General features: G+C 39.5%; 1 protein-coding gene across 1 annotated transcript in view; it reads left to right on the forward strand.

The window, feature by feature from the left end:
- The window catches only part of pcnx2 (pecanex 2), a 36,899-nt gene that overhangs the window by 5,837 nt on the left and 5,784 nt on the right, over positions 1 to 25,278 (forward strand). Inside the window, exons 5-32 of the mRNA XM_053621440.1 lie at positions 38 to 1,138; positions 4,073 to 4,214; positions 5,103 to 5,245; positions 5,373 to 5,451; positions 5,622 to 5,757; positions 6,063 to 6,205; positions 6,284 to 6,437; positions 6,517 to 6,549; positions 6,642 to 6,813; positions 8,929 to 9,039; positions 9,122 to 9,213; positions 10,197 to 10,306; positions 10,438 to 10,543; positions 10,625 to 10,717; positions 11,134 to 11,284; positions 12,628 to 12,769; positions 13,323 to 13,500; positions 13,913 to 14,021; positions 15,215 to 15,344; positions 15,728 to 15,786; positions 15,945 to 16,160; positions 17,057 to 17,310; positions 19,150 to 19,383; positions 20,508 to 20,611; positions 21,031 to 21,175; positions 22,926 to 23,156; positions 24,423 to 24,697; positions 25,007 to 25,170. Coding sequence (XP_053477415.1) covers positions 38 to 1,138; positions 4,073 to 4,214; positions 5,103 to 5,245; positions 5,373 to 5,451; positions 5,622 to 5,757; positions 6,063 to 6,205; positions 6,284 to 6,437; positions 6,517 to 6,549; positions 6,642 to 6,813; positions 8,929 to 9,039; positions 9,122 to 9,213; positions 10,197 to 10,306; positions 10,438 to 10,543; positions 10,625 to 10,717; positions 11,134 to 11,284; positions 12,628 to 12,769; positions 13,323 to 13,500; positions 13,913 to 14,021; positions 15,215 to 15,344; positions 15,728 to 15,786; positions 15,945 to 16,160; positions 17,057 to 17,310; positions 19,150 to 19,383; positions 20,508 to 20,611; positions 21,031 to 21,175; positions 22,926 to 23,156; positions 24,423 to 24,697; positions 25,007 to 25,170 — 5,007 coding nt within the window. The remainder of the gene's footprint in view (positions 1 to 37; positions 1,139 to 4,072; positions 4,215 to 5,102; positions 5,246 to 5,372; positions 5,452 to 5,621; positions 5,758 to 6,062; positions 6,206 to 6,283; positions 6,438 to 6,516; positions 6,550 to 6,641; positions 6,814 to 8,928; positions 9,040 to 9,121; positions 9,214 to 10,196; positions 10,307 to 10,437; positions 10,544 to 10,624; positions 10,718 to 11,133; positions 11,285 to 12,627; positions 12,770 to 13,322; positions 13,501 to 13,912; positions 14,022 to 15,214; positions 15,345 to 15,727; positions 15,787 to 15,944; positions 16,161 to 17,056; positions 17,311 to 19,149; positions 19,384 to 20,507; positions 20,612 to 21,030; positions 21,176 to 22,925; positions 23,157 to 24,422; positions 24,698 to 25,006; positions 25,171 to 25,278) is intronic.

Here is a 25,278-nt window from a genome sequence, read left to right on the forward strand (position 1 = left end):
CACTGAGTAGAATTATTTGACTGTATGGATTTTGCAGGTCAAGATGACACATCCTTTCAGAAGTGTAAGGAAAGAACCGAAGCTGAGGAGAAACTGACCCCTGAAGATGCATTTAGTCCCAATACTGACCAATCAGCCCCACTCTTACAGTCAGAGCAAAGACAGCCAACCCAAGGGGACACAGCTGATGAAGGTCTGCCCCCTTCTACCAGCAGTGAAGAGGAGGGGATCCAAGAAGAAGCTGAGAAAGAGACACCACCACTTCCAGACCTCAACAACACTGGCAGTCGGTCCTCAGAGGCTAAAGAGGATGAAGAGGAAGAGAAGCCTGAGGAGACCTACTGCTCAGATGAAATCTCTGTGGTACTGGTTGACAATTCTGGTTTATCAACCCGCCTGGATGAGAATGATACGGTGAAGATCGTCATCACAATGAGCTGTGATCCTCAGACAGCAGCTGAGCTCGAGGAGTCAGTCAGGCTCAGCCTCCTGGAGTCAGTTCAATACCGCCTGGCTCAGCAAGACCAGATGGGGGATTCTCCTGTCAAAATCCCAGTCATTACCTTTGATTCACCTCAAGAGGAGGAAGAAAGCTGTGTCAAAGATAATAAAGACAGGAGGACAAATCCTAATGAATTATCTCCTCAAAAACAGTCTGTGGCTCATGAGAGTCAAGACTCAAATGAGCCAGTTGGGTCCATTTCTGCCCAACAAGAAGCATTGTCCATTGAACATGAGTTTGAGAACCCCAGTCCAAACACTAATAACAGCTCCTCGGGCATTGATGTGCACTCCCATCCAGATGAGAGTGAGCACACTGAGCTGAAGTCAGACTCTGATGGATTCTTGCAAATCCCTTCTGGCTTTGGGAGGTTTGGTGGAAGAGGAAGGATGCATGCAAGAGGACTTAGCATTGACAGTGGAAGGGACGCTGTCCTGATTGGCCATCGAGCCAAATCCAAGCTGCAGACCATGACCTCATCTAAGTCGGACTTAGAGGACAAAGAGGGCCAATTGCCCAACGAGTCCAACTTTGTGGAGTTTGTTTCAATGCTGGAGTCTATCAGCAGTACCAGAAGTGGGGGAGGGAAGCAAACAGAGGATCAGCAGAAGGAGGAGCAGAAAACTAAAACAGATGGTCAGTCTTTAATCTTCTTTTTTGGGGGGGAGGTATGATTGGCATGTTATGAGACATGTATTATCCGCTTAACTGCAATGAGAATTTTAGATTTGCAATTTGCATGTGTAACATGCTGCCCACAGCACTATGGAAACATTTAAAGATTTTTATTTCTTGCTTTGACCTTCTGTCCATACAATCCAGATATTTGAAAATGGTGATATCTGTCTTGGGGGGTGCATAGTGGCTTAGTGGTTAGCACGTTTGCCTCGCATGTCCAGGGTTGGGGGTTCGGCTCTAGCCTCTGTGTTTGGGGGTTTCCTCCAGGATCTCTGGTTTCCTCACCATTTGGCCTCTCCAAATTGTCCGTAGTGTGTGAATGGGTGTGCGAGTGTGTGTGCAATTGTGCCCTGTGTTGGTACCCTGCCCAGGGGGTCCCCCGCCCTGTGCCTCGAGTCCCCTTTGATAGGCTCCAGGCTCCCTATGACCCTGTGTAGGACAGGCGGTACAGAAGCTAGATGGATGGATATCTGTCATCCGGTGATTAGCCCATAATTATCATCTGATCTCAACTCCAACACATTTAAAATGAAATTATAAGTTATTGATTTTGTTGGTGCTGTTTTGGTCATTCAATTTTACAAAGCTATGCATAATATAAACCCAGCATTACTTTTTATTCGCTGTTATATGACTGAGGTCTGCATTCATTCATTCATCTTCAGCACTTAAGTGCTTTATCCTGCTCAGGATTGCGGCAGATCTGGAGCCCATTCTGGAAACGCTGGGAGTTAGGTGGGAATATACACCCTGGATGGAAATCCAGTGCACCATGCACAAATGTATTCACACACTTAATGGGCAATGTAGCATAGCCAGGCCACCTACCGGCATGCTTTTGAGATGTGTGAGGAAACTAGAGAACCTGGAGGAAACCCATACAGACATGCAGAGAACATGCACAGATGTGGTTTGCATGATACTTGCAAATTTCTAATATGGACATCTTCACTGTGTTACAGTGTGGACACGTTGGAAATTATACAAAAATGCAAATGTTGACGAAAATCGGTTTGATATAAAATCACGTTTCCAAACGGATACATGTTACTGTGGACAAGCCGTAACAACAGCTAACAATGAAAGTCTGGAATGACAATGAAAGTTCAAAACTAAAATGGTTTCTATGTATGTATGTCTCCTAACTGAGCTTCAGATTACAGAGATCGTTGTAACTATCTCAGTAATATTCCGCAGTAACTAATGATAACCCAGTTACAAAGCCATTCCATATCTGAGTAAAATTCATTAACTGCTGGAGATAATGAAAATCAGTTGGATATTTTCAGAGGAAAGAATTTTACATCGCTTGATACTTGCTTTAGGATCTGCTATCAAAATCCTCCAGGGTTTTTTAAAACATGCAATGAGGAGTTATTAACTTTGAAAACAAAGTATCCATAAATGTTCCATCTTCCATTGATGATAATTCAGAGCTAGTGTTGGAGTGCTTTACTGTGATATAAGCAGAAAACATGGGAAGCACATAGACTACATTCACTATACACGGCTGAAGTGGTGCAAATCTGATGTTTACCCAAAATGTGTCACAGATCTGATTTTGATCAAGATGTGTGAACATGAAAAATCTTTTAAAAATCAAATTGGAGTCTAATCTAATAGCCTATATTCATCAGTAGAAACATACTCCAGCTACTTTTATCTTCATGTCGCAGTAATGGGCTGGAGTTAATGGACTGCAGTTAATGGATGCATCAGGATCACTGTGAGGCTGTGTGATGTTGAAACAACTGAGATCAGCTCCACTAACAATGTCTGTGCTGATCAGCAAAAGAGAAGACATCATTGGATATTTGCATTTAGTCGTTTGGCAGATGGTCTTGTCAAGAGTGAATTTAAAAAATGTACAGAGTACAAACAAAACTGTATGTCAGTAGAAGGAGTGTCTAAAACAATGCATGAACAAGCAGGACATTGTAACATGACTTTTTTTTTTTTTTTTTTACATTTTATCAAAGAAGAATATCCTTGGATATCATTCCTCCTATAAACACTATATGTTTCTTCAGAACCATGGTGCAGCACAATGCAGTATGATGGTATACAGGAATACATAAAGTGCAAAATATATGACAGGGTGAGATGCGTGAAAAATATACAATAAATACACAGCAAAATAAATACATACCATATGATTAGACTGAACAACAGAACTGTTTTCAATGGGATAAAAAAGAAGCAATTTCAGTCTCATAGCAGCACAATAGTATTGTCTATTGGGTAGACATGGTGTAATTTTAAAATGCAAGTGTGTACTGACGGTCGAATGATAGTGGGTGTTGGGATTAGTCCAGGTCGGTGTTGGAGAGCACCTCAGGAAAGAAGCTGTTGGGGAGTCTAGTTGTGGATGCTTCGGTATCTTCTGCCAGATGGCAGAGGGATAAAAGGTCCATGAGAGCCGTGGGGTGGGAGGGGCCATCCATAATGCTTGTGACCTTGTGGGTTCAGTGTTCATGTTTGGAGCTGCCAATGGTAGGTACAGAGATCCTGATGATCTTCTGAATAGATAACAGATTAGATAATAGATTAGGAAATATATGGAGAGAGAAAAAACTGAAAAACTGAAATGGTAAGTCACATCATAAATATATAGAGTACATATGATTTATAATTGTAACATCAATGTACAATTCTCCATGCGAATGCTTTTTGATGGGCTATTGAAAAACTCCCAAATACAGATGTTCCCTTAAACACTAAATATACCTACAATTTGATAAACCGTAGTTTTGGTTTTTGAGATCACTTTATTTTAATAATACATACACTGCAATTGAAAAGTTAGTGGACACGTTGCCTTGTTTCTTTGATGCTATGATATGATACGAGAGGCATTGTGTTCTTATTGGTCCTGGTTCTGATTCTTATCAGAGGACACTACAGTTGTGGTGAAGAGCTTAGAACGCACAGACGAGGCTGGACAGCAAGATCCTCCAAACCCTCCGAACAGTCTGGCTACAGACACACTGCACAGCTTTCCAGAGAAAGAGATTCCCATCGTCTCTCCTGACAGGTAGGATGTGTATTTATAACATATATGTGGACACAACAGGTATTATTGTATACCTACATTTCCAAAGTTATGGCTATGGCTGTGAGTTAAATAGTCCTATACTACAGCGCTGTTGAATTCTCGAATCTGATTGGTCAGAAGCAAGTTTTCCGCAATAGGAAAGTCTTCATGACAGGTGACTTTGCGCTTTCTGGTTTCTGTATAGCATGACAAGCTAGGTTTTGTCTTATACAGTAAACTTCAAGAGATAAAAAGAAAGGGTGGTTGGCGAGGGAACGACTGTTTATAGCTGCTATAATGTAAGTGTTAACAAGAATGAACTTGTTTTGCAGACTTTCCACAACATTAAATGTAACTATAAATGCTTAAAAAGCATGAAATGTTGTTCATGAATAAATAAAAAATGGAATTGTTGGCAAATTACTTTGGATTAAGAGGAAGAAAAAACTTCCAGACATGCTGTTATTGGAAAATACTAGATTCCGGGATAACGCCAGTTCACATCGGACTGCATCACACCACAACTGCACACCATTTCATTCTTTGTTCCCTACTTATTAAATGTCTATTCAGACATTGAACATTTCCATTCAGTAGTTTACAGGTAAGTCTTAAACATATTCATTTCTGTTTTCATTTTATTTTTGATTTTATGGGAAACACCTTGTACAACAAGCGTATTTATCATCAGAACACAAGAATTAAAAGATATTTTGGACCACTCATATATCAGTTCCAATATTTCTGTAGCATGTATGTACAATAAACTAATATATAGTTGTCAATATTACGCAACCTCTAATTTCACCAATATGAAACCAGCCACACACCCACCACACACTAACAAAACCAGCCGATAGGCAAACCATTATCTCTTCCCTCTTCTAGTCCTCAGACAGATAAGGAAAGGGATCCGGACTACGACTCTCTGCCCTCTCAGACCTCTCAATCAGAAAGCTCAATGCTGCAGGTCATCTGTAGACCAGAAGCAACATCCAAAGAGGAGGCCTACACCTTCCACACAATACACAGTAAGTGACATATAGTTAAAAATTAATCAATGTGGCAATTTAAACATGGCCAAAGTAGTAATTATTCTTATTAAGTCATTTCCAAATGATGGACCAAGGCTAATAGGAAATGGGAAATGTTTTTCAGGGGACAGACCTCGCAAGCTGTACAATGAAAGATCATTAAATTTGCCTCTTGGAGCTGAACTCATCACAGGGAACATATGGTACAGTGGAAAGCCTGGAATATCATACCACATTTTGACAAACCAATATTCAGTACTTTGCTCATCAGCCAGAGATTGCAGCCAATCCTTGTAGCTAAAGAAATTTAAATCTGCATGTTGACCTGCATGATTATCTCTCACTTTGCCTTTGCCTTGTTATATTTAATTAGTGATCTCCTTTCCACGTCCTCCAACTCGGAGTGCCAGGATGGGTTAGTGGGTGGGCATCCTGATTGTCCGTTTCAGCGCCGTATCATTCCAGCTCACCGGCTTCGGCCCAGGAGAACACACCCCGAGATCTTTCAGGCAAGCTGCCACTGCTGGGCCCTTGAGCAAGGGCCTTAACTCTCAACTGCTCAGTTGTATAAATGAGATGAATGTAAACTGCTCTGGATAAGGGCGTCTGTTGAATGCCATAACTGTAATGCAAATTCTTTAGAAAATGCTACAGAGATTTGTTCTTTTTGTATTGTGAGGTATTTTTTTTTTTTTTTTTAATATTTCTTGTTGTTATGATATTTACACATTATTATTATTAACTGTCTGTAAAATGAGCAGCTGTCAGATGAAGACAGATCGCTCATCGGTGTGCTTATATTGTTTGACTGCAGGAGGAGGATTCTATTGACGACTCCTCTGACACGACTACTGAGGAGAAGCCGTCCCGGAAGCTCTACTATAAGCTGAAAGTGTTTCCTGGGAAATGGATCAACATCCTGTACGATCGGTTGACCTTAATGGCGCTGCTGGACAGGTCAGAAATTTACTGTTGTATATTAACTTGGATATAAAGTGTCTGAAACCAAACTGAGTACCTCCATGGTTCTTACAGGAATCGGGACTGGAAGGAGAACACGGCTGCCGTGTTTTTAGCCTTCCTGGTTGCTTTTCTGGGCTTTGTGCTCCTGAACCAAGGTTGCTTTAAGGACTTCTGGGTTTTCCAGTTTTGTCTCGTCATGGCCAGCTGTCAGTACTCCTTATTAAAGGTAATGTATACTACTTATTAACCATAACGTACCTGTTGCTGTGTTACAGGCTGTTATAAACTGTTCTTTGTTTTTGCAGAGTGTCCAGCCAGACGCAGCATCACCTACACATGTAAGAGCAACTGAATCAGAACAACATTAATAATGGCATATAATGTGGTTCATTTAGGACTCACCACCTTTTATGGCTGTTGTTTTTTTTAGGGACATAATCAAATCATTGCCTACAGTCGAGCTGCATATTTCTGCATGTTCTGTGGCCTTATTTGGATTCTGGAGCTGAAGCTGAAAAGATCAGACCTGCCTGTGTTCACCTTATACGGCATTACGATTGTAATATCGGACATACTCCGATTTGTACAAGATGTTTTAATCGGTAAGTATTATGTATTAAAGAGCTGCACAATTTTTTGGATAGAATGTGTTTTCTGATTTTTCTCATTTTCTCACTTAAGATTCTTTGAGCAATTCGGTAAGGAACATTATGTGCATTTATTAAATTCTTACATTACTGAGTTCGGGACAGTTGCGGTCATAAATTTACATGCCCCTTGCAGAATCTTCAAAATGTTAAGATTTTATTTTATTTTTTTTTTAAAAGAAGAAAATAACAGGGATCATAAAAATGGCATTCATTTTTTTTATTTAGTACTGCCCTGAATAAGCTATTTAACTCAACAGATGTTTACATGTAGTCCACAAGACACAATAATAACTGATTTTACACAAATGAACCATTTCAAAAGTGATCAGTGACTGTTTGTATGTTTTGTGAGAGTTGTTCATGAGTCCCTTGTTTGTCGTGAGCAGTTAAACTGCCCACTGTTCTCCAGAAAAATCCTCCAGGTCCTGCACATTCTTTACTTTTCCAGCATCTTCTGCATATTTAACCCCTTTCCAACAGCAGCTATATGATGTTGAGATCCATTCATATGGATGAGGGGTTCATACACGACTATTACAAAAGGTGCAAACATTCACTGATGCTGAAGAACATCAAAAGTCCAGATAATACCACAGAGTATTAAGAATCATGCGTATGTAAACTTTTGAACTGGTTCATATGTGTAAATTCAGTTATTATTGTGTCTTGTGGACTATATGTAAACATCTGTTGTGTGAAATAGCTTATTCAGAATACATAACAAAATGCAATTTTTATGATCGCTCTTATTAAAAAAAAAAAAAAAAAAAATTCTGCAGGGTGTATGTACACTTGTGACCTCAACTCTAGATTTTCCTCATCTGCATTTTGAATTGCTGTTTTATGGCACAATTGTACTGCAGTAGCCAAAATCCAAGAATACCTGCTGTTTAGTATAAAACTTTAATCATATTAGCATGCTGAGAGCACAGCGTATCCTCCCAAATTTAATGAAACCAGCAGTATTAATGGCTGGTTAAATAATTAGTCATAGTCACAGTCATAGTTTCTGTTATTTGGCCCATAGCAGCGCATAAGCTACTCGTGGGTGAAAATCTGTCTTGATAAACATGCTCTATGCGTAATACATCCCTGGCAATTTTTGAGCATGATGTTGTTTGTTTCGTTGGTAATTTAATATTTAGTAGATAATATTAAACATTTGTTTAGTACAGATAAGTTTGGGTATATTTGAAATGAATTCTATCACCTTGTTCTTTTTTTTGTGTGTGTGTGTGTGTGTGTGTGTGTGTGAGAGAGAGAGAGAGAGAGAGGTCATGTGGTACAGCATATATGCTGCATAAGGAGAAATACTGGCACTTTGTTTTGTATAATGGTTGTCTGAGTGCAGAATCATCGTTGGTCTTTGTCATATCACAGCAAACCAGTGACAACATTTCCCATCCTGCACTGTGGCCTACAAACATGGCCGCCATGGACCGCAATTCCCGGAACACTCATTCATTCTATTCACGCACACCTGCATCCAATCTCACACACAATCACACCACAGTTTAAAAGGACTTTCGAGGCATTCACTCTTCATGAAGTATTGAGTGTTATCACCATACCAAGCGTTTGTACCCTGTTCCTCGTTTTGATTCTTGTTCTTTGATCTTGTTCTCGGTTCTTGCCTTGCCTCGTTTATGCCTGTTTGCAGATCGCCTGACCCATTACCTGTTTTTGACCACGCTATTGTCTTATGATTTGGATTTGTCTGCCTGCCTCTCTTTATTAAAAGCTCTTATCTGCACTTGCATCCGTCCTAACCTCCATTACGTCCAAAACGTGACAGTCTTGAATCACATTTTATTGAGAAATTGCAATTTTAATATGATTTTTTTTTGTGTAGCCCTAATATTACATTTAAAGGACCAATAGAAATATTAAAGTAAATTAGTGGGAGGTGTTTAAGCGATTGACACTCAATAAAACTGATTAAAAAAAAGAAAAAAAAAGTATACATATTTTAATATTTTTTATTTCAGTATAAAAATGTATTTCAGTATTTGTATTATATATTATTATGTATATATGTATACTTACTTTTACCTTTGCTCCTTTTAGGATTTACATACTGCTTTCCAATAACCTTCCTCCTTGGCCTCTTCCCGCAAATCAACACATTTGTTATTTACTTTCTCGAGCAAATCGATATACACTTTTTTGGTGGAACAGGTTTGTAACAATTTTCTATAATGTTAGTACAAGTTATAAACTATTTAGTGAGGTGGTCACTGACGTTTTCTTTTCTTCTTAGCTGCAACTGGACTCCACTCAGCCATCTACTGTATAGGGAGGAGTCTGTTGGTGTTAACATTACTGTATGGATTCTGTTTTGGTGCACTGAAGGTGTGGTTTAAATTAAAAACATTTTGTGTTACGTTCTGTGTTACTGCCCTGTAATTATAAGATGATATATAAGAAAAGCTGGATAAATGAACAGTGAGGCATGAGCCAGTTTTTCTTGTTCTTGCTTAGTTGATATTTCTGTGGTCAGGAATGAACATGTCTGATGTGAGTGGAGTGGCGTTTGTGGCTAATGTTCACCCAAGAACAAAAGCCTATTTTTTCTGATTTATTCAGCGATCGTAGGAATGAATGCAAAATCAAGCGATATTCTGAGGAACTTGCAGTTTTTCATTATTCTTCATTTGAGTTGGCTTGTGTGTAATGAGCATGATGGTAGATCAATATAGGCCTTAAAATAAAACTGAGCAGCTGGGAGTTTATACACCAGCAACAGCAGCTTATACAGTCATTATAGGATTTTGTGGAGTTTCTTTTATGATTGCTGTGGCCAAAAATGCTTGATTTTGCTGTGGCTTTTTAAAAAATTTGAGGGTTTTTTTTTACGGAAAACTCTAATTTACGAAATTGCAATCACACGGAACTGTTTTGCACGGCCTTTTGCAGTGATGTTTGTTGGTAACTGAGACCTTTTAGCTGTACTCATGTTCGACACACATGAATCAAAGAAGGCTTTGGCTGAATGCACGTTGTGATGAGGTCACATGATGCGCCTTGGCCCAAATCTGCGGTCATTTTGAAAAATTGCAAGTTCCTCTGAATATATTTTGCTTGATTTTTCGTTAATTTCTGCGATTGCAAAAACGCAAAATCCTGCAGGGACTGCGTATATACACTTACCAACTACAAAGCCAGTTCATGCATATTGCACGTATGTGTTTCAGCAGGGCAGTAGTGCAAACTTCTGTTAGTTTAGTTCAGTTAGGGTTTAGTTGTAAGCCTGGTCAGACATGCTCAATTCACATCAAAATGTCACCATGAAGTGAATTTGACTTCTTTCTCATTGCCATTGCTAATGTGTTCAGGAACCTTGGAACGAGCAGCACATCCCAGCCCTGTTCTCTGGGTTTTGTGCTCTGCTGGTAGCCCTGTCGTACCATCTCAGTCGACAAAGCAGTGACCCTTCTGTACTGTTGTAAGAAAACCCTATTTGGATAGCGTATTTCTCAGCTAGACTACTACGTTATGCTTCTCTGCAAGAGCCAGATACATCTGATATTACACATCTGATCAATAAATACCATTCTTCTTCGTATTTCACCTCAGCTCTTTGTTTAAGTCCAAATTCATGCCAGCGTTCAGTGAAGGCGAGGTGGAGGAAGAGCCCTCTGAGAATGAAGATCCTCTTCCAAAGAAGCTCCAGAGCTCAGTGGTAAGGACCATTATGGTTAATATGGTGCAGATGGACCACTGCTGGTCTGATTGCCTCACCGTGGCTCTTTTCCTTTCTTAGAGAGAGATACTGATCTCGGATCTGATTGTGTGCACCGTCGCTTCAGTTTTGACTTTCGCTGTCACTGCCAGTACGGTCTTCCTGTCTTTAAGGGTGAGTGTTTCTGATTTTAAAATATTGACTTTTTATTTATTTTAAAAAATCATCAAATATTTGGACAGTAGATGAGCGTTGATGGTTTTGATTTTTCTCCCCAGACTGCATTAATGTATGATTCCCAAATCCTAATGCTAGAAGCTTTAGTTATGAACAACATAAGTGCCCAGAACAAAAATGCTACATCAACCAATAACAGTAGCCTTAATGAACACTATCACTAGGCTGTGCATTTGGATGAATGGTCAGTTATTGATCAGTGCTTCATATCCAAGCACGATCTAAAATGGTTTGTCCTGGGAGCTTATAGTCTAATTAGTCATGTAATCATTTTTGAAGAGCACTATTATAGTGTATGTATAGCAAATGAGGTTGCTACTTTTCAAATAACATTTCTTGTATTTTTAATGCAGCCCTTTGTGACCATAGTGCTGTATGCACTGGCAGCAACTGTGGGCTTCGTCACCCACTATCTAATCCCTCAGTTACGCAAACATCATCCCTGGTTGTGGATCTCACAGCCAGTGCTTAAGAGTAAAGAGTTCCCCCAATATGAGCCCTCAGGTAAGTGCTGTTCCTTATTCTATACCTTCATTTAATCCTTAAATCCTACAGGACTTACTGTGGGTCCAGATTTCCATTCCTCATCATGAATAGTACTTTAATACGAGTAAGTGATTAATAAGATGAGGCTGGGGATCATGTTCAGTGTAACATTAGTGATACAGATTACTTGCACTACTAGTAGGATTATGCTGTACAATTTCATGTTTTTTGATCACACAGTTCCTTGGTAGATGTGACTCTTGTGGTAGAGGTTTTATCCTCTGTAGGTTCGATAAAAGGAATCGGGTCAAACAGGACATAATAATACTTTAATAATATTTAATAATATTTCCACCAAGTTCAGAGACAAATGAAGTGGTCATAATAATGGCAGAAAAAGCGACTACACCATTATTTTGGCATATCACCATTGTTGCCGATAGCCAGTCCCTTCAGGATTTCGCGATCGCAGAAATGAATGCAAAATCAAGCAAACTCTGCAGATTTTCCGCGGATTTGAGCCAAGATGAGTCACGTGACATCATCACAACACGCATCCAGTCAAAGCCCTCTTCGATTCACATGCATCGAACATGAGTTCAGCTAAAAGGTCTCATTTACCAACAATCACTGTGAAAGACCGTGCAAAACAATTTCGTGCAATTGCAATTTTGCCAATTCAAGTAGTTTTCCGCAAAAAAGCACAAAAAACTCAGCAGATTGCATCATAGATTTTGAGCGTTTTTGGCCGCAACAATCACAAAAAACCCTGTGTGAACTCCTGCACGGACTGAATAACACCATTGTTTGGTTGTGCAACATAAAAAGTTTTGAAATTTCACCAATGATAACAGGAACCCCTGCTTGTGATTAAATTTTAACCCACTGTTGACAAAAATGACGGACAAAATTGTACAGGCATCCACAACAGCAATACGTAGCAATCCATAGCAGCAACGTAACTGACTTATTATTATTTTTAATTCTATATTCATCTGGATATGAGTACTGAATCAACAACCAAAAGAACCATTAGTTCCTGTTAGTGACGATCTTCGACAGGTACACAAATCTGTAAAACTTGAACCATTGGTACAGGTCCTGTGGCCAATGGAAAAAGCACAGTTCCAGTTTTATGGGGCAGAAAGTTTCTTAATGTGCAGTGGAAAATGGCCTCATCATAATATCATATTTTGATATATCATTTGTCATTTGTTTCAGACTTTACTATGCCACGTTTGGCAGATACATTTCTTTGATTCATAACTAGCACCACTGTATAGAGAAAGCAGTGCCTCACTGTGTGTGTGTGTGTGTGTGTGTGTGTGTGTGTGTGTGTGTGTGTCATGGATGCATTTCAGACGATGCTCAGTTAATGTGGTTCGAGCGGCTCTATGTAGGACTCTTGAGCTTTGAGAAGTATGTCGTGTACCCTGCCATTGTGCTCAGTGCCCTTACTAATGATGGCTTCGCTCTCAGTCACCGGAAAAAGCTGGGTATACAGTAAGTGTCTGTGCAGATTTGTATTTAAAAAAAAAAAATCACACTCATAATTTATACACTTAAGCACAACATTTTAAAAAGGGAAGCTCATGTCAAATTGTCACGTGCCCTAGTAGAGCAGGAAAGACATTTTTGATATTGGCTTTTAATTCACAGACAAGACACGACTAAAAACAAATAAATCAGAATAACAGAATAACTCGACTTGGAATGATCACTGAGACCAAGCAGTTGACAAAAAAAGGCCACTCAAGATTTTTCCGGATTTGAATAAGGAAAGAAAGCTTTCAAAAATCTAAAGACATATATATATATATACATATATATATATATATATATATATATATATATATATATATATATATATGAATTGTTAGCATTAGTTCTTGCTCAGTTTTAGCATTAACTCTCTTGTCAGTGATAGCTCTTATTAGCATTAGCGCTTGTCAGCATTAGCTGTTAGCTTCCAGTCCTGTCCTTATGTCTCTGTGCTTTGCTTGGCTGTGTCTTGCCTCTGCACCTGAGTTTCTCAGGTGTCTGTGTCTCGCTCCAGCTGTGATGTCTTATTGATGACAGTTGCTGGGATGAAGCTTCTGCGCTCGTCCTTCTGCAATCCCAGCTACCAGTTCCTCACGCTCATCTTCACCATTATTTTCTTCGAGTTTGACTACAGCAGGGCTTCTGAGACCTTCCTGCTTAACTTCTTCCTCATGTCCATAGTCTTCCACAAGGTGAGCTCTGCTGGCTGAGACGTTACTGCATTCTCAATTAGGAAAGGCTTGGGAGTGCATTATGCACAGAACAGTTTCAAAAATCCTTTCAAAGTATTCCAAATTATTTGTCGTACACAGTAGTGCAGCAGGTAGCATCGCCACTTCACAGCTCCAGGGTCTAATGTACTTAACAAGCTCCTTAGATAATTATGACATGCTTACTTGAACTACTTCTTCATTATTTATAGAGTAATATTTCATTGATTTGTGTCTTAAGCATTACCGTGGATTTCAGCCAAGCAACGGCATTGTTATTTATTGCCATCTTGTAGTGTACCATCAGTTATCCATGATGATTGCAGAGTCAGTTCAGAATGTGCTTTCAGTTCAGTGTTTGTTTATTGTCAGCTGGTCTGTGTTTTGTCTGCAGCTCTGGGATCTTCTGCACAAGCTGCACTTTGTTCTAGTCTACATTGCTCCTTGGCAGATAGCATGGGGCAGCGCTTTTCACGCCTTCGCCCAGCCCTTCGCCGTGCCACGTATCCTTACAGTCTGACCTGCATGCTGTAATTACTGCATGTAAAAACTGATACTTACCAATATTTGAATGGAAAAACAGAATATCATATGCATATTTGGGGCTGTAATCAGAGTTGAGTTAAACATGTGTAGTGAGAATTTAATACCGAAATTGCCCACATCAGTATTCAGATCTACAGGCTTAAGAACTATTCAGACTGTTACGTTTGAGTAAAATAAAGGCATGTCTCAGTCACGCATGATTCTGAACTTGGATTTAAGCCCAATTTGTTGTGCTACAGTATCGGCACAGTGCCACTGTCTGACAGTTTGATATAACCACAATATGCAGGAATATATTGTCAGGGTATTAGATATTAGATGTTTATCTCAGATGTTTATCTTGCCATCTTCTCATTTATATACAATTCCTTCTGAAAGTATTGGAACAGCAAGGCCAATTCTATTGTTTTCACTATACACTGAAGATATTTAGGTTTGAGACCAAAAGATGAATATGAGACATAAGATCAGAATTTCAGCTTCTCATTTCCTCATATTTACATCTAGATGTGATAAACAACTTGCCACATTTTGTTTGAACCCTTGCATCAGAGCCACTGCACGAACATTGGGTATAGCCAATACAACAATTTGGAATGTCACAAGATGCAAACCATTCATGAGCCGCAAGAATCAAAAGGCCAGATTGGCATTCACAAGGAAATACAGAGATGATATGCAACCAAATATGAAGTGTCTTACTTTCATTTACTTTAATACAGTCTGTTCCTTTACTGTGGCCGTGTTCTAAGTTGTTTAACACATCTAGATGTAAATATGAGGAAATGAAAGCTGAAATTCTGATCTATCATCTCATATTCATCTTTTGATCTCAAACCCAAATGTTCCAAAATGTGTTTTGGGACTTAAAAGCAAGCGCTTGGGTTTAAAAGTGGTGGTGTAGATGCTATTGTAGAGCCCCATCTCTGATAAAAATCTGACAACCTCAGAGGTGTAAACTACACACAATTATTTTGCATAGTCTGAATGGGGAACTCATAAAATCAACTCTGAACATGTGTAACTTTCATTACATAAATATTGAAGTAATATTTTCGACTTAAAGGCCCTTCAAGTTAGTGCATGAGTGCTAAATGACCATTTACTCATTGGTTCAGATGTTTCGATTTTCCTTAATAGATGTGCTCAGATTCTGCCATGCTGCTGGTGCAGACATTAATCACCACCGTCTTTTACACTCCACTGAGCCCGTTTCTGGGCAGTGCCATTTTCATCACATCCTACCCACGTCCCGTCAAGTTTTGGGAGAGGAACTACAAGTAAGAGCCTCTTGCACTCAAAATGCAGGGTTCACGGAATATTCGTAAGCTCTTTGCAGGAGCAAGTCTTTCAGATTACTGTACTGTATATTCAAATGCTAGTGTCCACATACTGCAAAATTACTTTTCATGCTTGAGTATAGCTGGGTTGATGAGGCTGATGTGTATAGAAAAAAAACACCTTAATAATAATAAAAAAAAGCTTTATTGTTAGATAGATAAATGGATGGATGATTGATGCACTTTGATGGAATTTGGGAATGCCAGCTGTTTTGCCACAGTGATGTCTCAACAATCTAGAGACTTGCCTGATATTTAAATGATGCTTTTATGACTTTACACTTATTATTTATGCACTGATTATTCTGATTTGTTATTTTCAGTACAAAACGTATTGACAATTCCAACAGCAGACTGATGTCTCAGATTGACAAGGATACCGGTAAATGACCTTTTCATGCTTAACTCTAGAGCAGATAATATAGATGTACACATGAGAACAAGGCTCACTGATTTGGTGTAATCTTATTATTATAAATCCAACGATATTCTAGTCGAATTCGACTATAAATTCGACTATATTCATTTTTTTCCTTCCAGGCTGTGATGATAACAATCTGAATTCAATCTTCTATGAGTACCTGACACGTTCACTGCAGCACTCTCTGTGTGGGGATCTGCTGCTGGGCCGCTGGGGGAACTACAGCACAGGCGACTGCTTCATTCTGGGCTCTGATTACCTCAATGCTCTCATACACCTCATCGAGGTTGGCAACGGACTCGTCACCTTCCAGCTGAGGGGTCTCGAGTTCAGGGGTAAGTAGGTATAGAGAGAAATGGAAACCTTCAGATTATGGTGGCTGGATATATATATATAAAAAATTAAATACATATAAGAGGCTTACCCTCATTTATTATCAAAACTTTATCAGCGTGAGGCCCCCCTTGTGGAGGGTCCATCCCTTTGTGGCCACCTAGAGTCATCAGATTTCACGCTAGGCTCTTCTGTATTAACTTTCTCAGCTAAAAGACTACATCCTCTAGTACCTCTAGTAAACTTAGATGTCTCTGTTTGTTGTGTGTCTTAGTGTGCCATGTATAATTGACTTAATTTATTAATGTTTCTCATTTTTATGCACATTCAAAGGTTGACAATCCTGATTTACATACAGGTCAAATAAAATGTTCTAGAATTTCTATGTGGCCCCCCGTGGCGCCATCTGGTGGCCCCCCTAGTGGGCCACGGTCCCCAGTTTGAGAAGCACTGACGTGGAATGTAGTTAAGCATTTGCAATATATTTGATAGTTTTGTACTGTTGAGTTTAAAAATACAGCCTTGTGAATGGTGAGGGTAAAACATACTCAAACCTTACCCAGGATTGGGGAGAAATTAGAAATGTGGTAAACGTAGACAATGGAAAACAGTATTCATACATACATCTAACGGTCTGGATGTGGACACGTTTTAGAAAATGTTCCAAGTAAGACCTCTTTAGAAATCGATAACCATGAACCATTTAAAAACCTCTTTTGTTGTGTACTTTTCAAATGGAATTTTTTTTAGTAAACCAAGTTCTGGTTCCTCTCTTGTTGTCTGTCCATCTCCTTTTGTCTCTCTCTCAGATATAAGACATAAAATCACTTTATAAACTATAACAAGTAGAATATTGTAGTGAAATCACTTACTGTTGTTCTTTGTTTTAACCGATCAGGCACATACTGTCAGCAGCGGGAGGTGGAGGCCATTACTGAGGGCGTGGAAGAGGATGAGGGCTGTTGCTGTTGCGAGCCGGGTCACCTGGCCCACGTTCTCTCATGTAACGCTGCGTTTAATCTGCGCTGGCTCGCCTGGGAGCTCACCACCACCAAGTACGTGCTTCAGAGCTACAGCATCAGTGAGAACAACGCAGCCACCATGCTGCAGCTTTACGACCTACGCAAACTGCTCATCACCTACTACCTCAAGGTACCACCTGCATTAGTTTTACCTCACACCTGTTTCCATAGGTACGAATTATCACAAGGTTGAGCTTTTACATATTATGTTGAATATTTTATTTCAGGGTATGATGGATAAAACAATATATGACACATCATTTTGATTTCCTCTTAAAGTAAAATGTTAGCGTGGATTCATGACGTTAACAGTTGTGGAATTTTGTCCTGAGTAGTTTTTATTTCTTCCACGAGTCACTGACAACATGTCAACTTGGTGTATAAAGATTCGCTGATTCAAATTAGTGCAGTAGTCTTGGTATTTATGCAGCTACTCTGATTCAAAATAGCATGTATTGAGGAAAAGTGTATTGGCATTTGCCATCTAAAGAGGTGTGGCTTCTCATTCCTGACCCTTTTTTTTCCCTCTAAATTGTGTCATATGAATCATCGGTTATTTTTCATGTACATCGTGTACTTGATCATACATTGAGATCCACTCACAATTACACAGCCCTGGCTTACAGTTTTTCATTTACACTTACAGTATTGCAGCTCCCATGATCTAGATAGAGTGTTGATGATTATAATCAGTCCCTCCAGGATTTCGAGATTTTGCAATCACAGAAATTAACACAAAATCAAGCAATATTCTCTGCAGTATTCGGAGGAGCTTGCGATTTTTCTAAATTAATGCAGATTTTCTGCAGATTTGGGCCAAGATGCGTCATGTGACATCATCATAACACGCATTCAGCCAAAGCCCTCTTCAATTCATGTGCATTGAACATGTGTACAGCTAAAAGGTCTCATTTACCAACAAACATCACTGTGAAAGACCGTGCTAAACAAGTTTGTGCAATTGAAAATTAACCAATTCAAGTAGTTTTCTGCACAAAAACACAAAAATCTCTGCAAGTTGCATCGCAAATTTTGAATAAAGCCGCAGCAAAATGAAGCATTTTTTGTCGCAACAATCACAAAAAAAAACCTCAGACTGTATGGACTGTATAATGATCAGATTTGCTGTACTGAAGCTCACATAGACAGTAGAGCAAAGTTAAAATATACAAATACAAATATACAAGGCACTGTGCTGATACTGGATGTTCATATCATGATCATCGCCTATGTTTTGATCATAATATTGTATTAAAAAAAAATCCCACATTCATAGTATTTATGCCTGCCCTTCTGCCAAATGTCCTCACCTCTGCTATTATGTGCATGAAAGTTGCTAAGTCAGAAATACTTCTTTTAATCTCTCAGCTTAGTTAAATGGTACATAGAGTCACTGATTATAATATGAAGCATCCAATATGGATGTCTCTATTTATCATGCCCAGTCTATGCCATACAGTATAAAAGAATAAAACACTACAGGGTGTACTGGTAAAGGAAAATAAATGATGACTGGATGGTGTGATGTTGATTATTTTCCAGCAACAGTACATCCTGAAGTGTTTTATTCCTCACATACCACAGCAATTTTCCAGTGCTGACCATGTTTGTTTATGAGAGAACGACATGCCATAACCATTTATAAGTTCCATCTAATGTTGTGGAACATCCACAGAACAAGTTAAAAATATTACTAAGAAGCTGCCAAGTCTTTTGTCCTGAAATTGTGAAGGTAGAGCTTTAACTGTTACAAAGCGCTGACACTGGAGACTCCTTCCAAAAATGCTAAATAAATATCGACTCACAGAAAACTTCACTGTATCAACAACTGCATGCGTTTTCACTAGTGGCTGAGCTGTGCTGTTATAGATAATGAATCAACACCTGACCAATCAGAAGGGACTGCATGGAGGAATGTGGTAGCTGATATGATACCAAAGAATGTCTGTGCTACATTTTCTGCCTTTAGAGTATCATCTACTATCTGGTGATCAACCCGAAGCTACAGACGTGGCTTAAGGAGCAGTCGATCCATGAGGCCCTGCAGCCCTACAGTAAATGGCACCATATAGAGAGAGACCCAGTGGTGTTCAGCGTTAAGATTGACGAGGACTACGTCCACTGCCTGCAGGGCGTCACCAGGGCCAGCTACTGCAATGTCTATCTCGAGTGGATCCAGTACTGCGCCGGCAAGATGGAGCAAGTGAGATACTGTTGTCACAGTACTGTATAAACTGATAGATTGAGCTGCAGGGGGCATGGAGGCTTAGCGGTTAGCACGTTTGCCTCACACCTCCAGAGTTGGGGGTTTGATTCTCTCCTCTGCTCTGTGTGTGCGCGGAGCTTGCGTGTTCTCCCTGTGCTTCAGGGGTTTTCTCCGGGTACTCCAGCTTCCTCCTCAGTCCAAAGACATGCCTTGTAGGCTGATTGGTATTTTGAAATTGTCTGTGTGTGAGATTGTGCCCTGCAATGGTCTGGCACCCCGCCTCATCCCCCGAGTCCCCTGAGTTAAGCTCCAGGCTCCCCTATGTAGGATAAGTGGTATGGATGGATTTAGATATGTTTTGCATTTCAGAATAAATTCTCAAAGGTACAACTACACCTTTGAGACTCATCACACAATACCGAATATCACACAGCCCTACCAGCTTATAAAAAACTTGGGCATGTCTTATTTCAGTTATATTATAACATTATGTAGTTATATTATAACATACACTACCGGTCAAAAGTTTAGACACACTCATTCTTTATTTTTATTTCTTCCCCTACATTTTAGAATAATAATGAAGTCATCCAAACTCTGGAGTAACACAAGTGGAACTATGGAAATTAGGTTGTGATTTAAAAAATCCAAAATAAATCAAAATAATTAAATATTTTTGCTTCTTCAAAGTAGACACCTTTTTGCCCAGAATTTCCAGAAATGTATTCTTCTCATTTTCTCAACCGATTTCTTGAGGACTCTCCTTGAGATGCTTTTTAAACAGTATTAAAGGAGTTCCCACCTACGATGGACACTTATCAGCTGCTTTTCGGAATATTTCGCTCTGAGTCGTCCGTTTAAAAAAATATTTTTTTGTAAATAAAATGTTAGCTTTCTAATGAAAGAAATGAATATGTTGGCACAATTATATTTTTGTCTACAAAACGAATTTCAGATATTTAATCATACACCTTCAGATCAAAAGGTTTAAAGGTTTTTAAGATCATGAGAAACGTTTCAGTCAAGTGTCTCCAAACTTTTGACCAGTAGTGTATATAACAGATTTTAAATGGCCAACTGCTGCATGTAGTGAAGTGAGTGTGTGTGGTTTATGTTCTCAGCCGGTGGACTGTGATGAGGATTCTCTTCTGGTCACGTTGTGTTTTGCTCTGTCGCTCCTGGGCAGGAGATCTCTAGGCACGGCATCGCATAGCATGTCCAACAGGTATGATCTTCATTCCTTAGTAAAAGTGCTTAGTGCCTATCTTAATAGAGAAGCGATGGCTCAAGGGTTAAGGCATTGGCCTGCAGCTCAGCGCTTTGTTAGGTCAAATCCCAGCACTGCTAAGCTTATATTGTTGGGTTCTTCAGCAAAACCTTTAACCCTCAACTGCTCAGTTGTTTCCTGTGTAAGTTGCAAGTTTTCATTTGTAAAATATTTCTACAGTTCTTGTGAATGGCCCAGTGTAAGCCTTTATAATTCTTACACATAAAGTGTTTTTCTGACTTTTATCCTCTGACTTTTTTTGCATCAGAGGACAGAGTGACATACACACTCATTCATGTAGTGAGAATGTTATACAGTGTGTCAGTCTAATAATAGTTCAGGTGTTTAATACGCTCTCATTGTTGTTTCTCTTTCAGTTTGGAGTCCTTCTTGTATGGCTTCAGCGCCTTGTTTAAAGGAGATTTCCGTATTGCAGCGAAGGACGAGTGGGTCTTTGCTGACATGGATCTACTCCAGAAGGTGGTTGCGCCGGCAGTTAGGATGAGCCTCAAACTTCATCAGGTATGAATGTGTGCAGTGCTGCTAGGAAGACAGGGAGCAAGAAAATGAAATAAACATGATGTCCCCTAAGCGCTAAATTGTAAAAAAAAAAAAAAAAAAAAAAAGTATTCGTAAGGTCACAAATTAGTAGCAGAGGTAGATGCAAGTGCAGATTAAGTTTAAGAAATAATTAACAAAACACAAACAATACAGACACCTTAAACCTTAGACACCTAAACATGAACAATGATCTCAAGAAAACATAGACTAGCAGGTACAACCTGACAACAAACGGCAAGTAAAGACAAAAATTAGACACTGAGTGCTATACAAGACTTGACTTTATACTAATGCTCGTTAAACCAAAATTTGAATCAGGTGCAAACAGTCATGTGACTGAGGGTCACGATCTAGTGGGGTGTAGTGGCTGATGGGAATCGTACTGATGTGCCATAATAGGCATAACCATGACAATTTCTATAAACTCTAAAATGAAAAAACGTAAGGCGACAAAATAAATGGTTATCATTAACCCTTTTTACCAGAGGCCAAAAAATGGGAGGTTTTGGAAGTGCCTGTGTTCAGCATTGTATTTATTTGTGATGTCACACTCCACAGTAGTGGTTAATGACTCATATGAAAGTAGACACTAAGGGCTTTAAGAATTTTCAGCTTTTCACAAGTATTTATTTTATTTTTTACCAAGTTTAAATGTTAGAATTTTATTGTGGCCGTTGCATACAATCTTTTACTATCAAAAAAGCTTTAGCTGTGCTGTCCTTTTTATCTCTGTACCAATGTTATTGTTGAAAGATGTGAATTGTTTGCCCAATAGGGCGCTCACACCCCTCCCTTTTCCCATCATCCTGCTCACCAGCAGCTAAACACAGAGTCATGATACTCTACACACAGAAACCCAACAGCGTCCTGACTAAATTTATAACAGATGTGCAGCAATGAAATAATTCATTTGTTTATACTGATTGAAAATATCCTACTATTTCCATTACGCCACTGTTCTGATAGAAAGGGTTAAGCTTATGATGACTTAAGAACATATAATATGGCTTAGCTCACCAAGTTTAGGACTAGTAATGCATATTTATAAAACACATAACATTTACTAAGAATTACTGACAAATCACTTAGTAGTTCATGTGTTTAGTTCTCATTATAAGCTTTAAAGTTACTATCAACTATTTTGGGGTTGTAAGTACAAATGTATTAAATGCAAATGCAGGCAGAAAGTGGAAAGCAAACCCAAATAGAACAGGTGATCAGCAAGCAGATTAAACTAGGCAGGGACAAAATAGGTTACCAAACAAAACCAGGATACCAAACACAATAAGGAGGCTCAGTCATGTCACTAATTAAACACCAGGAGCAAGACATTTAAATGAAAGTCCAGGTTATTCACAGGAGTGTGAACAGGTGAGGTGTGATGGACTGCCATCCCATCAGCAGTATATTCTCGGCTCAAGTCAGTGGGATAGAAGGGATAGAAGCCGGATCCACTGCAAACCTGACCAGGATGAAGCATTTAATAAAGATGAATGAATGAAAATTTATATGAGTTTTAAGCCAATTATAAGCACAGTTTATGAAAAAGGGAACCGATGAACTGATTAAACACTGAGCTGGGAATCACATGCTGCTCAGACCTTGCTTAGATTACTGCACTGTACATATCTATGAAAGCAACCTTTATAAAATCTATTCATCTTCTGAAAGCAAGCTCATTAATGTCCATTGCTGTGCATATGGATGACAGGACCACTTCACGAGTCTGGAGGAGAGCGAGGAGCCGGCCGTGCTATACGAGGCCATCAGCACATACAGGAGCTCGCTGGTGATATGTGATGAGGGCGACCCGGCGTGGCGTAAGGCCGTGCTGTCCGGCAGAGATACGCTACTGACGCTACGCCACACACTGGACGATGGCAACGACGAATACAAGATCATCATGCTGTACAAACGCTACCTCAACTTTAAAGTCATCAAGGTAAGACATGTTAATGGAAAATAAATCATTTACACATATGTGTAGTCATGTGGGAAAAACCATCGGAGGTCACTGGCTGAATTCTGGCAAACAGCCAGAAACTGCGATTTTATTTTCTGCCTTTCCTACATACTTTGACGCATCGGCTTTAATATAAATATTGTAACAGTCTCTAAAACAATGCGGCAGTATTTTATTAACCTTCTAAACGTACTTTCTGGAAAGATCATGTTATGCAGATAAGGAGCCCGTTTAACAGATGGTCAAAAAAAAGTTTTAGGTAGCTAAGAATGCTTTCCGCTTGCAGTGAACGTTATGATTTGACCGAGTTGTTGGATGTATGCCATGGCGAAATGAACATAAACCTACTACATTCACTTGGTCTAAACATAGGCTGTAGAATGATCTGTGATGTGCGTTTGCTCTGTAGACACCGCAGCGAACAAAACTGTAATATTTGACTACTAATAAAAAATGAGTAATTTCGCCAACAGAACAAAAGTTCATCAATTAAAGTGATTATTTTAGCACTGATAAAGAGCAGACAGTGGGATTCTGGGATTCTGCGTGTGACACATTAAAGGGGTAGTTCACCCAAAAATGAAAATTGTGTCATCAATTACTCACCCTCACATCGCTCCAAACCCTCAGGACTTTCGTTCATCTTCGGAACACAAATGAAGACATTTTGCTGGAACCTGGGAGATTTCTGTCCCTCTGAGGACTTTTTTGTCCGCTCTCGTGTCAACACAACACGTATGCTGGGATATATGCGGAAGTGAAGATATTGTGTGAATTAAGACTTAATTTTAGGGTGTTTTTTTTGCACACAAAGCATTCGTATCACTTCATAAAATAGGGATTAAACCACTGGAGTCACATGGATTACACTTTTACAATGCCTTTATGAACTTTTTGGAGCTTGAAAGTTTTGGTTACTGGACTGTAAACAGAGGGATAGAAATCTCTCAAGTTTCATTAAAAATGTCTTCGTTTGTGTTCTGAAGATGAACAAAAGTCTTATTAGTTTGGAACGACATGAAGGGGAGTAACTGATGACAGAAGTTTCATTTTTGGATGAACTATCCCTTTAAGAACTTATTTTAGCTGAAAGCACTTAAAACTCTGCCTGGACCTGAGGAATTGGGTGCACTCGTAGTGTTACAGAACACAAGTTTCTTTATTGCCCCAATCAGGGTCTGATCCCTTCCTACTAAGTATAAAGTGCTCTAATATCCATTACGCCTTTGTCTGTTTCTCTCTCAGATCAATAAGGAGTGTGTGCGTGGGCTGTGGGCAGGACAGCAGCAGGAACTGATCTTCCTGCGTAACCGTAATCCAGAGCGAGGAAGCATCCAGAACTCAAAGCAGGCACTGCGGAACATGATCAACTCATCATGTGACCAGCCGCTAGGTTACCCCATGTTCGTGTCTGCCCTCACCACCTCGTACGCAGGAACACACAAGCACACGGGCAGCATGTGGGGCGGCACGCTCAGCCTTGAGGGCATCCGCACATGGCTCTGCTCCCGGTGGCTCCGGTGGGTCACACGGAGATATCACTTTTCTTACATTTGAAATGCAGCACGTTGTAAATTTTATTAGCAAGTTAACATAAGTAAGTTTGAAATAAAAGGTGAGTTTAGTGTGAATAATAAAAGTAGGTAAAGAAAAATAAAGCCTAGAAATATATTCAATAATTAATAGTTACAAGTTAAACGAAAAGTTTTAAGTTTGATCAGATTGAATTTGCCTGATTTTTTAAAGTGAAATTAACAACGTGTGATTTGAGTTGTATATAATAGAAACACACTGTCATTTTCAACGATATCTCTGCTCTTCTCTGTCAGTGTAAGCAAGGACAATCTGACGAGTTGTAACAGCGGGGTGAACATGGAAGATGTGGACTGCGCCGGCTCCTCCGTTAGTCATACACACAACTCCGTCACTTCCCAAAGCGTCAGCACACAGCAGGCGCATCCACGCAGCTCACGCACCCGACACCACAGTACAGGTCAGAGCGCCTCTGCGTATCTGTTTATACAACCCCAATTCCAAAAAAAAGCTGGGACGCTGTGTCAAATGTAAATGAAAACAGAATGCAATGATTTTGCAAATCTCA

The sequence above is a fragment of the Ictalurus furcatus genome, chromosome 3 (assembly GCF_023375685.1).
Source record: "Ictalurus furcatus strain D&B chromosome 3, Billie_1.0, whole genome shotgun sequence".
In the NCBI taxonomy this organism is placed as follows: Eukaryota; Metazoa; Chordata; class Actinopteri; order Siluriformes; family Ictaluridae; genus Ictalurus; species Ictalurus furcatus.